Raw genomic sequence first — 14,305 nt, forward strand, 5'->3', positions numbered from 1 at the left:
CCATCACCTCCACTAGACACCATCACCTCCCCTAGACACCATCACCTCCACTAGACACCATCACCTCCACTAGACACCATCACCTCCCCTAGACACCATCACCTCCACTAGACACCATCACCTCCACTAGACACCATCACCTCCCCTAGACACCATCACCTCCACTAGACACCATCACCTCCCCTAGACACCATCACCTCCCCTAGACACCATCACCATCACCTCCACTAAACACCATCACCTCCCCTAAACACCATCACCTCCCCTAGACACCATCACCATCACCTCCACTAGACACCATCACCTCCACTAGACACCATCACCTCCACTAGACACCATCACCTCTACTAGACACCATCACCTCCCCTAGACACCATCACCATCACCTCCACTAAATACCATCACCTCCCCTAGACACCATCACCTACCCTAGACACCATCACCTCCACTAAACACCATCACCTCCCCTAGACACCATCACCTTTACTAGACACCATCACCTCCACTAGACACCATCACCTCCACTAGACACCATCACCTCCACTAGACACCATCACCATCACCTCACTAGACACCATCACCTCCACTAGACACCATCACCTCCACTAGACACCATCACCTCCACTAGACACCATCACCTCCACTAGACACCATCACCTCCCCTAGACACCATCACCTCACTAGACACCATCACCTCCACTAGACACCATCACCTCACCAGACACCATCACCTCCACTAGACACCATCACCTCCACTAGACACCATCACCTCCACTAGACACCATCACCTCCACTAGACACCATCACCTCCACTAGACACCATCACCATCACCTCACTAGACACCATCACCTCACTAGACACCATCACCTCACTAGACACCATCACCTCCACTAGACACCATCACCTCACTAGACACCATCACCTCCCCTAGACACCATCACCTCCACTAGACACCATCACCTCCACTAGACACCATCACCTCCACTAGACACCATCACCTCCACTAGACACCATCACCTCCCCTAAACACCATCACCTCCACTAGACACCATCACCTCCACTAGACACCATCACCTCCTCTAGACACCATCACCTCCCCTAGACACCATCACCTCCACTAGACACCATCACCTCCACTAGACACCATCACCTCCCCTAGACACCATCACCTCCATTAGACACCATCACCTCCACTAGACACCATCACCTCCCCTAGACACCATCACCTCACTAGACACCATCACCTCCACTAGACATCATCACCCCCACTAGACACCATCACCTCCCCTAAACACCATAACCTCCACTAGACACCATCACCTCCACTAGACATCATCACCCCCACTAGACACCATTACCTCCACTAGACACCATCACCTCCACTAGAAACCATCACCTCCACTAGACACCATCACCTCCCCTAGACACCATCACCTCCACTAGACACCATCACCTCTACTAGACACCATCACCTCCACTAGACACCATCACCTCCACTAGACACCATCACCTCCACTAGACACCATCACCTCCCCTAGACACCATCACCATCACCTCACTAGACACCATCACCTCCACTAGACACCATCACCTCCACTAGACACCATCACCTCCCCTAGACACCATCACCATCACCTCACTAGACACCATCACCTCACTAGACACCATCACCTCACTAGACACCATCACCTCCACTAGACACCATCACCTCCACTAGACACCATCACCTCCACTAGACACCATCACCTCCACTAGACACCATCACCTCCCCTAGACACCATCACCTCCCCTAGACATGATCACCTCCACTAGACACCATCACCTCCACTAGACACCATCACCATCACCTCCCCTAGACACCATCACCTCCCCTAGACACCATCACCTCCACTAGACACCATCACCTCCCCTAGACACCATCACCTCCCATAGTCACCATCACCTCCCCCTAGACACCATCACCTCCCCCTAGACATCATCACCTCCACTAGACACCATCACCTCCACTAAACACCATCACCTCCACTAGACACCATCACCTCCACTAGACACCATCACCTCCACTAGACACCATCACCTCCACTAGACACCATCACCTCCACTAAACACCATCACCACCCCTAGACACATCATCTACCCTAGATATTAACCTACTTCACTGTGTACAACATCAAGAGAACTAAAATTTATGACTGACTTTTCCTCACCTGAAATGAACAATTGTTGTATCTGGGGGGGGGGGGGATATTGAGGTTTTAAACCGTCCATTTAATTCCCTTTGAAGCTACAAACCTTTGGGGTGTTTTTGCCATTGACGTAAAAGCGATACAGAAGATTTCACATTATAAATTCAATTTGTCAAAGAGCTCTACGAATTTTTAAAATGTAGGATAATCCATTCATAAAAAATCTTGTCCGCGTGAAATTCTGGGCCCCTGGCCTAAAACATAACGACTTAAAAAACTAAATGCTGCCGTATCATTGGGTTTAAACTGGTATAAATGTGTTTTACTTTAAGAAATTTACAACAAAAGTATCTATTTCACGCGGTTAGAACTCCGTTTTACAATTTAAAGAATGAGAACAAAAAATACCACTAGGCTAACAGTGCCGCTGAGAAAATTAATTTTTTAACACAAAATTTCCAAAGGCTCTTTGCTTTAATTTTAAAAAAAAAAAACGGTCGTCGCCTCCTGCGCTATTGATTATCATTCGGATTTTTTTACACTTTAATTTGAAATTTTGTCAGATCTGAAGTTAGTTTCATTGAAAATATTTTTAAGAAATTAATTACTTTTCCTTTTCTGCCCCACAGCTAAAATATTTTAAGACTAGTTTTGGAATTCCGAAAACAAAGTTACAGTAAAACGTTAATTGTAACTGAATCAATTATTTGAAAACTATATCAAGGAAAGATGGATAAAAATAGCTCAGAGCAAAGTTGACCGAGCGATCGTAGAAGCCATAAACGTCACGTTGTTGTTGAGCACACAGGGTGCATTCAACTTTAGGGTCAAGCTCCGATCTTCTCAAGGACACCGGAAGTTGTGATCAGCATGCGTCAGGAAGAGTCCAACTGTAAATTGTAAACAAGCTGAAATTTTCTCACCAACAAAGTATAAATACAGTACTTTAACGGTCACGCTAATTAAAACATGAGATGTGTTTGTTGTATCTCTCATAGTCTTAAGCTCTATAATTTCAGCAGCTTGAACAAATTGGCAGAGAGCTAATTGCCAATTAGCCATACCAACTAACGTCCTAGCTTTACACGTAATATCCCCGTTCATAAACCCCATACCAGACTAACTCTAAACCTAACAAATCCTTTCATTATTCCAAAACTTAAACATAATCCCATTCCTAACGCTAAATCTTACCACAATGTCCAGATGTCTATTTCGGTAGTATCAGTGACACGGACTGAAGAATGTATTGATCCGAATTGATAATCGATAACAACCAAAATTGATTCGGTACCTAAAAGCACATCGTTAAAAATGTCTTCACACAATTTTAGTGACAAAAAATTGAAAACGCCTTGCTATCAGAGGCGTCGCGAGGCGGGGGTGGGGGTGTGGTAAAAAAATGGTCGCATTCCATTCAGGGGCCATTACTAGCAGAGAGAGAAAAAACTAAAATATCAGTAGATGCCAATATTATCAACCAACATGAAGACGGCTATCAAATTCATAGAAAATCGGGATAAGGACTGTTGAATGCGAAGCGAGGGTTGAGGGGCTAACATGGGCCTAGATAAAGAGACTCGTCCAAAACAGATTCCGCTGGAGGGGTGTCTGCAGCTCCTTGCCCCTCGGGGTTTTCACGGGATTAAGTCAAGCCAAACACCACATCACAACTATTATATTATTGGATACCTTGCTAAACTAGAATATCACTATATTTATTGATTTTAGCACATATGTAAAAGAGAAAATATCCCCAATTTATTTATGTATCGTTTCTCAGAGGCGTAGCAAGGGCGGGGTGGGGGTGCGGACCACCATCACCATCATATACTTATATATATATATATATATATATATATATATATATATATATATATATATATATATATATATATATATATATATATATATATATATATATATATATATATATATATATATATATTCTTGGGGTGAGGGGTGTCACCACGAAAAGCCGCACCGGTGACACCCGATCTAGCGACGCCACTATCGTTTCTCAAGGGTATTTGTTGAGATATTTATCACTGAGATATCCGCTGAGATATCCGCTGAGGTATACGCTGAGAACAAATCTATCAACAACATTACAAGGGCTCTAACATCTTGACACGGATCATTTCTGGTTTCTGCTGCTACTTCATATGGACACGGAGGGAGGGCGTGGCTGAGGGGAGGGGGGGGGGGGTGAACGACCTTGTTCTCAACTTGGATTGTACAAGAAGAAAAAAAGTTGTAACACAAACACAATCTCTATCTCTTTCCCACCGTCTGTCTTTCTATTCCCTCCCAAATTATCTACTTTCCTCTGTCTCTCTATCCCCTCACAAATTATCTGCCTGCCTCTCTGCCTCTCTATCCCCTCCCAAATTATCTGCCTTCCTCTGATTAATGTGTAGTCTTGTAAGCAAGGTTGGGTTTAATCGCATCATTCTTTTTAATTTGGCGAAACAATTTAGTTTAGTATTTTAAACAACCTACTTCATTTGGTGTTCACTGAGGATCGGTGACCTTTAAAGCTTGAACGGTTCATTAAAAGTTCTGACATTTATTTTACAGTGGTTCCTTCTCAACCAGATTCCGTTTATACTGTTTGTAGAGCTTGATTTCTAATGTTGGAAATAGACGTTCATAGAGAAACAACTAGGTCTACATCATCAATGGTGTCAGTCAACTACAGCATCAATGGTGTCAGTCAACTACATCATCAATGGTGTCAGTCAACTACAGCATCAATGGTGTCAGTCAACTAAGTTGAATCAATGGTGTCAGTCAACTACAGCATCAATGGTGTCAGTCAACTACAGCATCAATGGTGTCAGTCAACTACAGCATCAATGGTGTCAGTCAACTACAGCATCAATGGTGTCAGTCAACTAAGTTGAATCAATGGTGTCAGTCAACTACAGCATCAATGGTGTCAGTCAACTACAGCATCAATGGTGTCAGTCAACTACAGCATCAATGGTGTCAGTCAACTACAGCATCAATGGTGTCAGTCAACTAAGTTGAATCAATGGTGTCAGTCAACTACAGCATCAATGGTGTCAGTCAACTACAGCATCAATGGTGTCAGTCAACTACAGCATCAATGGTGTCAGTCAACTACAGCATCAATGGTGTCAGTCAACTACAGCATCAATGGTGTCAGTCAACTACAGCATCAATGGTGTCAGTCAACTACAGCATCAATGGTGTCAGTGACCACAACTAAAATGATGACAGTCGATCATATTTTTTTTAAAAACTACAGCTTCCATAGAGTCAGTCATGTGTTTCTTATCTCCAACTGCTAGAGCTGTTCTTGATTTTAAAATATTCCAAGGCCAATTTCTTCCAGTTGAATACTTGAATAGGTCATTTGTTCCTGCTCAGTCTGTCTAGCCAAATAGTCGGCATTGCATGTAGCAAACGCGCTGTTAGTGGTTTTAGATATAAAGACATGAATGTTTGTAAATGTAACAGCATCAATTTTTTTTTTTTTTTTTTTTTTTTTTTTTTTTTTTTTTGCTTTAAAGCATTTTGTAATCAAGGATCTATTCGTGTAGACGAATATTTCGCATCAATCACTTTTTCAAGTGTAGTCGAGCCCATGATTACTTACCCGAAATTCTCGAGTTCGTTTTGTTCGACTTCCCTAAGTTCACCCAGCTCAGCTGATTACCTGGCAGGAGACGGGGAAAATTCAAGGCGGCTGGACATTGCGCTGGCCACACTTTTCGTTTACATGCTGAGGTAGGAGGAAAGATAAACTTAACGTCGTCTGCCCAGTCTTCTGTCGTGTCTGAATGTGTACTTTTACTGAGACAAATATTTAAGTGAGGTAAAACAATTTCAGACCCCCCCCCCCCCCCACACACACACACCTACCCTCCTCCCACAAAACGGGACTAAAACTGTTGTAAAAAATAATGCTGTTGACAAAGTTTTAGGCTGTTGACAAGGAAAGCAACATCATTGGTTAGACCAGTCACGTGATCTTTGTACTTCCATGACGTAATTACAAGCGGCATTAGGAGATCATTCAATAATCATCATAAAAACATGTTTTAGGGGGGACTAAGCTGTTGTTTAAAATGTTTGTTTTCGTTCGAGTTAGCACTTTCTAAGGTTTAAGGAACTTGTAGGTTCATGTGATGAATAGGCCTACTTTAAAGTAAGTGTACACACTTTAAGGCCGAAACTATGTAGGATCACGTTATAAATACTTTAAAGTGTACACACATTTAGGCCAAAACTACGTAGGATCACGCTCTTTTTGTCATGAGTTTCAACCCTACAGTCAATCGTTCCGTCTAAATATTATTTAAATATTATGTATCGTTTTATTACTGCGGGGTAGGTTGTTGTAGATTTTTTTAAAAATCTCTAATCATGTTAGAAATATATTTTTCCACCTAAATTAAATGGTGGTAAAGTTAGGACTGTATGCTGATCATCATGGGGGGGGGGGGGTGGATATGGGGTGTAAGCTGATTATCTCCGAGTGAGGGTTGTATGCTGATTACCACGGAAGGGGGGGTGAAATCCTAAATGTCCGATCTCACGTGCATCAGCTAGAACCCGGATCAAACACATTCAAATCGATGACCTCTCAAGATCTCACGTAAGAATTGACACCGTTTTTCTACGCTTCTGTTATCTATTCATAAGAAAAAACATGATCTGTTTATTTATGTCAAGGGGCGGTGTGTGAACACGAAATGGACCATTTGTCATGTTAAAGAAGATTTCGGTAAATATTCGCTCTTAGACATGGAGTCGATAGCACGGGATTCACTGCAGAAAGGGGGGGGCGGTCCCATGGCTGCACGTGCTTCTGTGAGCTAGAGAAATAAAAACGTTAAGGCTATGCGAGGCTATCAATAACAACTGCAGGGAGATATAAATAGAAACAAAGATGTCATGCTTGTACATAGCAAGTGTGAAAATAATAGCAAGGCTAACATCACATCACGTAAACAATGTTTACTTCATACAATAAATACAAATATATGCATATGCATATTTATATATAAACAAATAAATAAATATGTATACGCACACACACACGCACACACACACACACACACACACATATATATATATATATATATATATATATATATATATATATATATATATATATATATATATATATATATATATATATATATATATATATATATATATATATATATCACAAATCTCAGATGTCGAAAATAAATGAAAATGAATCTTCTCATGCCTCGGGGTAATTAAAAACGCATTCTATCTGAATAATTATTTTGTTTTTGTTCAAGTTTTTGTTGATGTTCTAAACCCTTAAATTATCGTCCGCCATTTTGTCACGTAGCTCTGGCCATTAGCTGACCTGTCGGTCGAGGTCAGCACCAGACTATCAGGCCGTCTGGCACGTACCAGAAATCTCTCAGCTACTATATTGGTGATGGTGCCAGAGGCGTAGCGAGGTGGGGTGCATATGTCCCCGGGCGCCGACCTTAGGGGGCGCCAAAATGGGTTGGAAAAACAAATTAAAATCTAATTTTAGCTGCAGTTTTTGCATTATAAAAAAATATATGGGGGGTGGGGTGCAAATTGATAGTTTGAGGGGGGGGGGGGGGTTGCAAATGGAAAGTTTGAGGGGGATGCAAATTGAAAGCTTGAGGGGGGGGGGTGCAAATTGAAAATTGAGAGGTCGTACCCCAGGGGGGAGCCAAATTGGGAGGCCCGAAGGGGGGCGGGGGGAATCAATGACCCATCTAATTTTTTGTCTGCCAACTTTATCCATAATACCTGGTCACCAAGTCCAGTAATTACCGTCTACCTAATTATCCCCCAGTCAATTATCACGGAACATAACCAGGATCAAAGCGAGATACTGAGTGATGCACATGGAAGGGAAGTAACTGATGAACTCATGGAAGGGAAGTAACTGATGAACTCAATCTAAGCCACTCATAGGTTATACGTCTACCTTGCTAACTAGTTGGGCTCAAACTAATTGCTCTTTCAGGGGACGTAATTTGGTACTACTTCAAAAAAATGTCAGATACGCCAGTAATTAATGTTTCAATATAAAATACCCTGGTACCTCTTCAGATGAAATGTTGTGTGATTTTACTTTCCATCTGTTTTTAACACATTTCTCTGTTTTTAAAATTGTTCCCAGTGAAATTGAAAAGAATGTAAATAACTAAGTCAAGATCTACATCAGCACCACAGAACACTAACAAATTTTGGAAGTTTTAAAATTTCAAACAAGAAAATGTTCTGGAATAAAAAGTGCTTTAATGACCAAAGAAAATAAAACCACTAAATTATTTTGTTCAAAACATTTTTATTCCAAGTAAAGAATAGTTAATATTTGAACTGTGCTAAAACAATGGTTGTGTTCATGATAAAACAATAATGGTGTTCATTTATTTCTCTGCACCATCATGAAAGCCCTTCTATGTTTATGTACAAAGCTGTCAGATTAAACAATGTAATAGTCTTCACCTTTAATTCAGGCTTTTTCATTATTTATTTAACTAGTGAGTAACATTATACTACATCTCTTTCTTCAATACAATCCTTAAACAATGCATCCACTTTCCTCAATACAATCATTACCAACATATCAGCTTTCTTTAATTCAATCATTAACTAAATACATCAGCTTTCCTCAATACAATCATTAACCAACTGCATCAAAAATCCTCATTACAATCATTACACTACACATTGGCTTTCCTCGATAATCATAAACTGACACATCAGCTTTCTCAATACAGTCATTAACTACACCAGCTTTGATTGTAGCAATCATTACCCAATACATCAGCTTTCCTCAATACAATCATTAACGAGTCGTTGTAAATTAGGGTTCTCCATAGCTGCAGATATTCTTTCCTTGTCATTGATCTGTTTGTTAACTGGAGATGTAGAAAATTTCATCTATTACATTTACAGTAAACAAAAACCTAATTGCAAACTAACCAAAATGTCTGAATCTAGGTAGTTCATGATGTGACCGAATAAATATGGAATTTCACATCACTAACACATCACATCTAAATAATGATATAATTCTTGAATTTATGAAGTAAAAATAACAATCTAGCTGAACCTAGAATTGAAATCAGTGCAAGTATATTTTTAAGTAACAACTCACTGGTCAATAGTACAATCTAGATATTCAACAGGTCTTACTAAATGTCAAAGAAACTTCCTTGCATTTTAATGAACTTCTAGCTAAAATGTGTTTTAAATTTAAATATATCATTTAATATGCCTGAGAGTTTATAGACATATATGTTAATGAAGTATTATAATCTTGTAATCTTTCAAATCAATATAAAAAAAATTTTTACTTTCATTGGCTGTTTCATGTGTTCCCTCCTTGATGTAGATGTCAACCTGTGAACCATAAAGTTGTTTATATGGCTCTTGTATCAGATTAACAAAAACAATTGCTGACAATCAGTTCAAATTAAATGAAACTTGATCTTTTTTATCACAAAGTTTCATCTTTCAATTTTTTTTGTCACAAGTTTTATTAGACGTTTTGTAGAAAAATATTATATAAAAAAAATAATTTTGTAAAATTTTATCATTTAAAAAAAAATGTTCAAAGGGTTTAACTGCTGTGTAGATCAGTATAGAAGATGTAGAAAGGCAATCTAGTTTTATGATTAGGGTTTAAGTCACTAAATCAGCAAAATTTGATTTCAATATGTTCTATGGATGGATTACATGTTTAACAAAAATGATTATCAAAAATTGTAACTGCATTTTGTCGTAAAATTATTTTCTTCTTCGTTCTTAATGATAAAGTTGGAATGGATTTTCTCCAATACAATTACATATTACAGGTCATCAGGTAAATGTACCATATTGCCTGTTGAATCTCAGCCTGCTTTTCTTTATGGATTTGCTTCTATAGCCTTTGTCCATCCAAGAACTACAAGGCAGCAGTTGTTTGATTTTGGAGTTTTTCCCAGTTGTCAAGCCTCATCTGCCTGAGAAACTACTTAAATCTAAAATTAAATCTAAAATTTTAAACTTTTAATCTTTGTATAGACCTTCAAGAAATTTGATCATACATAAATTGTTCAATCTGACACTTGATATTTAATTTAAGAGCAGACAGAAAAACTATAGCACTCAGTGTACTTGTCAAGGTCAAGTTCAACTATTTTGGTAGAAGAAGAAAGACGAAATGAATGGTATTATATAACATTAAAAAATTACCTTCACTTTCTCTGGTAGACACTTGTTAAGTTTGGATCTCATAGACAAACCTACAGAAAAAAGAAATGAAGATTTTTAAGCTATCTCTTTAGATAAAAAAGTACAAAATTGCAAGCTTGATAAATTGTTTTTAATTCATATTTCTTTTAAAGCAGTTTTTAGCAGGAGAATACAACAGGAAATCCCAGATGAAGTAATTTGTACAAACCAATGATCGAGGCAAGGTTACAGTGAGGAACTGTAGGAACAAATTCAATGCGCACCATCAGCTGGCCTGTCTTCAGTCTGTAGACCTCAATTCCTGACTCAGAGACCACATTCAAGTCTTCCAGAGAATCTGGTTTCTCTGGGTCACGTATGACACTGATGAGGTCTAAATAAAATGTGTACATTTGGAGAATTGTTACAAACCCTCATGACAAGATCTATTTATAAATCAAAAATGTAATAAGAAAGTTAAATGTTACAATGTAAATTAATTTCCAAATTCTACAACAACAAATAAAAAAGGCAGCCAGAATAACATAGCATCATTTTTTTTTCTGCAAATAGCCCCTACAATTGTTAAACAGGATTAGAAATAAGATTAATTGACCCAGTTTATAAAGCATAAAAGTAAAGATTCCTCTTTAGACCTAGTGATCCATTGGGCAGATGAAGTAGGGTTTAACTGTTTCTAGACCTTGGTGTATGAAGGGATAATGTGGTCAGCACTATGCCATTCCACCTTTACTTTCCCTAATGTTTTAGGTACACATCAGAGCTGGGTGGACTCAGGGGCTTTCCACTGACTTGAACCTAGATTCTAACTTGAGACTTTCGGGTTAGCAGTCAAGCAGCTCTCTACCACTAGGCCACACCATCCCATCTCAGGTTATACAGAATAGTTACTGCAAACTAGCATAAACATGGCATATAATAAATACACTATACCAACCTTTTAATGAGTTAATGATTTCAAAACAAACCTGTTAAACCTCTTAAGTAATATTGTAATAAAGGAAAATAATTTTTACCATAAATTGTTTCTCGTAAAGTTTTCAATTCACGATCATCTTGAACCTCAGTTACATTTGCCATGGAATACTATTTTCAAACTTTTATTACAACTTTAAGCTTTCTTATTTGTAGGTCCAACTAAAAAATAATACATAAAATACTAATGACTACTTTCAAAATTAAGGTGTTTGTTTTAGGCATGGTATAGTTGCAACTAAAAAAATAAAAATGCCTAGTTAGTTTTAATATACTGATTTAAGATTTTCTAATATATTTATTAAAAATATTAAAGGTAGCCTATAAATATATAAACGGACAAATCAACTGCCAGTTGAAGTAGAGATCCTCCAGAGAAAATGGAAATGGATTGGCCACACACTCAGGAAGCCTGTATCCAGCATAACAAGACAGGCCCTCACCTGGAATCCACAAGGCAGGAGGAAGAGAGGCAGACCAAGAAAGACCTGGAGACGTGACCTGGAAGAAGACACCAAGAAGATTGGATACACCTGGGGGGAGTTGGAGAGACTAGCCCTGGACAGAGACGTCTGGAAAGCTCTTGTCAGCGGCCTATGTCCCAGTAGGGACGACAGGCAAACATGACATGACATGATAAATATACTTCAATATTCTCCTCTGGGATCCCCCCCCCCCACCCTAAACCAAATTGAAAAAACATATATATAAATTATATTGAATTATATTTTTACTTTAACCAGTGACATCCCCTTTCCTCCCATCCCAATATCATTATTGATATTAGGCCTAAAAAATAAATACTAGGTTCATTTTTATTTTATTTATTTATATTTATATTATTTTTATTCATTTGTTTAATTACAATTCGACTGGGCCTAAAATATATATTTAATATGGCAAAATTGAATGAGAATTTAGAACTTTGGTACAAATAAAACATTGACTTTGCTGGTCTTCACTTGTGATGATGAGTCTTTGACTTAATCTAGGTTATAGATAGGAGTATTTATACTTAATTTATAGTATTATTAGGCCCAAGTTTTTTAATTTTAGGGTCATTTATCAATTTAGGTGCGTAAAATCGGCCGAGGTTAGTAATGTGCAAAAAAAAGTTGCCTCGTTAAGGCTTTAATCTAAGTATATTGTGATATATTTGTGTTATAGATAACTGAATAATAAACCAAAATCAATGGCTAAATTAAATATATCAATATAGGCAAGAAATTAACTTTAAACAGCAGTGTTTGCTAGCAGGATTTGCTATAAAAAAAAGCGGCCATCTATAAGTTAGGGTGGTTTCCCCTGAATCTCTACCAAAAAAAAAATTATACACAAATTGCTGGTTAATGTCAATGCTAACCCTGTCCCTAAACCTAACCCCAATCCCTACCATACGGCGATACGCAAATCATTTATTATTTTTTATAGAAAAGTTTTAATACAATTGTCATCAATTGTTTGAAAACAATATACAGCAGGATTTGCTATATAAAAAGCGGCCATCTGTAAGTTAGAGTAGCTTCCCCTGAATCTTGCGTTATAAGTTTACAAAAAAAAACATAAACAAGATGGCTGCTATAGTATGAGCATGGTTGCATCTGTTGGAAACATCGCTAGTCTTCATTTATTACTGAAAAGTTTTATGGACACCAGCGAGTTGACGAGATTCCTTCTGTAATGTTGTTAACATGGAATAAAAATGTGCTTTTTTAGATTTAGGACCATAAAACTAATAAAAGATAAAATTTTATTAAAAACTTAAGCCTAAAATTAATTCAGAAATGTAATATTTTTAGAATCAATGCTATACAAGTTGCAGATCCAGAGAACTTGAAAATAATTTGTTGAGTTTAAGGCTACATTTCTATTTATTTTCATCAAGCCTAAGTTATAACCCGATGTTTCACTTTTGTAAGACAAACATTGATTGGCTGTAAAGGAACTCCGTGATCGATTTCTGACAGCCCCACTTTATAGTTATTTTGTTTACAAAACTTTGCAGATCAAGTTTTTAAATAACTATGCAAATTTAAACATCATGACCTATTTTTTCTATTTTTAGCTTACAATGTGTACAATAAAATTTATGGCGGCTATTGTTTATGTCGCCATTACACGTGAAAACCAAATTGTTTTTTTTTTTTGTTTAATTTTTATTTAGTTACTGAAAATATTAAAAACATCAAATACATCCAATCTTTAGTAAAGTCCGAAAAAAAACAGACAGGATTTTATTACCATATTATTGTAACTACGCAGTGCAAGATTTTTAAATGAATTTATGGACCTCTCAAATAACTTTGAGACTTTTCTCGCTGGTGTCCATTCAATTGTTTAAAAACAGGTAGGCCTACATAAATGAAACAAGGAAACCTTTTTGTATTTTTCAAAACATAAAAAATCCTCCTCAAAATGTGAAATAATTATTAATATTTAAGGAGTCACCTGTTTTTCACATTACTAGTCGCGGGCGATTTTGCGTACCCAAAACAATAGATTACCCAAAAGTCTATCAGTCAGAATCAGTCTGGTGTCTTTCAGTAGTATCAGTGTACTGTATCTGCTGACTATCTGAGTAGATCTAGATCTAGTATGCAAGAGAAGCTAAAGAAATTTCGTTTAGATTAGATTTAGTATAAAAAAAAGTCTTAAGTTCGTCTACTTTTGATTTCAGTGTTTATAATAAGTTAAAGATCAAGATCTAACTAAACATAGAACTAGATTTCTAGAATTGTAAAAATATTTTTAAGTTACGTTAACTTAGACTTAGACTAGATCTAGATCTAGACTCCATCTGACTTCTACTGCTAAGTCTAGTTGAGTCGTTTATGAGAGTTATCGCCCTTCAACGGTGAAGGATTAATTTTATGTCCAATATATTTAATTTAATTTAGAGCCTGTTCTC

General features: G+C 37.6%; 1 protein-coding gene across 9 annotated transcripts; it reads right to left on the bottom strand.

Annotated features, from left to right (window-relative positions):
* Nucleotides 1-8,496: 8,496 nt before the first annotated feature.
* Nucleotides 8,497-14,224, bottom strand: LOC131940848 (cytosolic iron-sulfur assembly component 2A). Of its 9 annotated transcripts, none has more exons than XM_059299738.1 (7): nucleotides 14,155-14,224; nucleotides 11,841-11,898; nucleotides 11,439-11,559; nucleotides 10,631-10,795; nucleotides 10,423-10,472; nucleotides 9,543-9,588; nucleotides 8,497-9,104 (listed from the first exon to the last, which is right to left on the bottom strand). In XM_059299738.1, the coding sequence occupies exons 3-7, from the start codon at nucleotides 11,500-11,502 to the stop codon at nucleotides 9,010-9,012; spliced, it is 420 nt and encodes a 139-aa protein (XP_059155721.1). In that variant the 5' UTR covers nucleotides 11,503-11,559; nucleotides 11,841-11,898; nucleotides 14,155-14,224; the 3' UTR covers nucleotides 8,497-9,009. The 9 variants fall into 9 exon arrangements, with proteins under 9 accessions (XP_059155721.1, XP_059155720.1, XP_059155714.1 ...); XM_059299737.1 differs by having other exon boundaries at nucleotides 11,739-11,898; XM_059299731.1 differs by lacking the exon at nucleotides 11,841-11,898 and adding an exon at nucleotides 13,846-14,004.
* Nucleotides 14,225-14,305: the final 81 nt, after the last annotated feature.

The sequence above is a fragment of the Physella acuta genome, unplaced genomic scaffold (assembly GCF_028476545.2).
Source record: "Physella acuta isolate Inbredline_101_S28 unplaced genomic scaffold, ASM2847654v3 ptg000333l, whole genome shotgun sequence".
In the NCBI taxonomy this organism is placed as follows: domain Eukaryota; kingdom Metazoa; phylum Mollusca; class Gastropoda; family Physidae; genus Physella; species Physella acuta.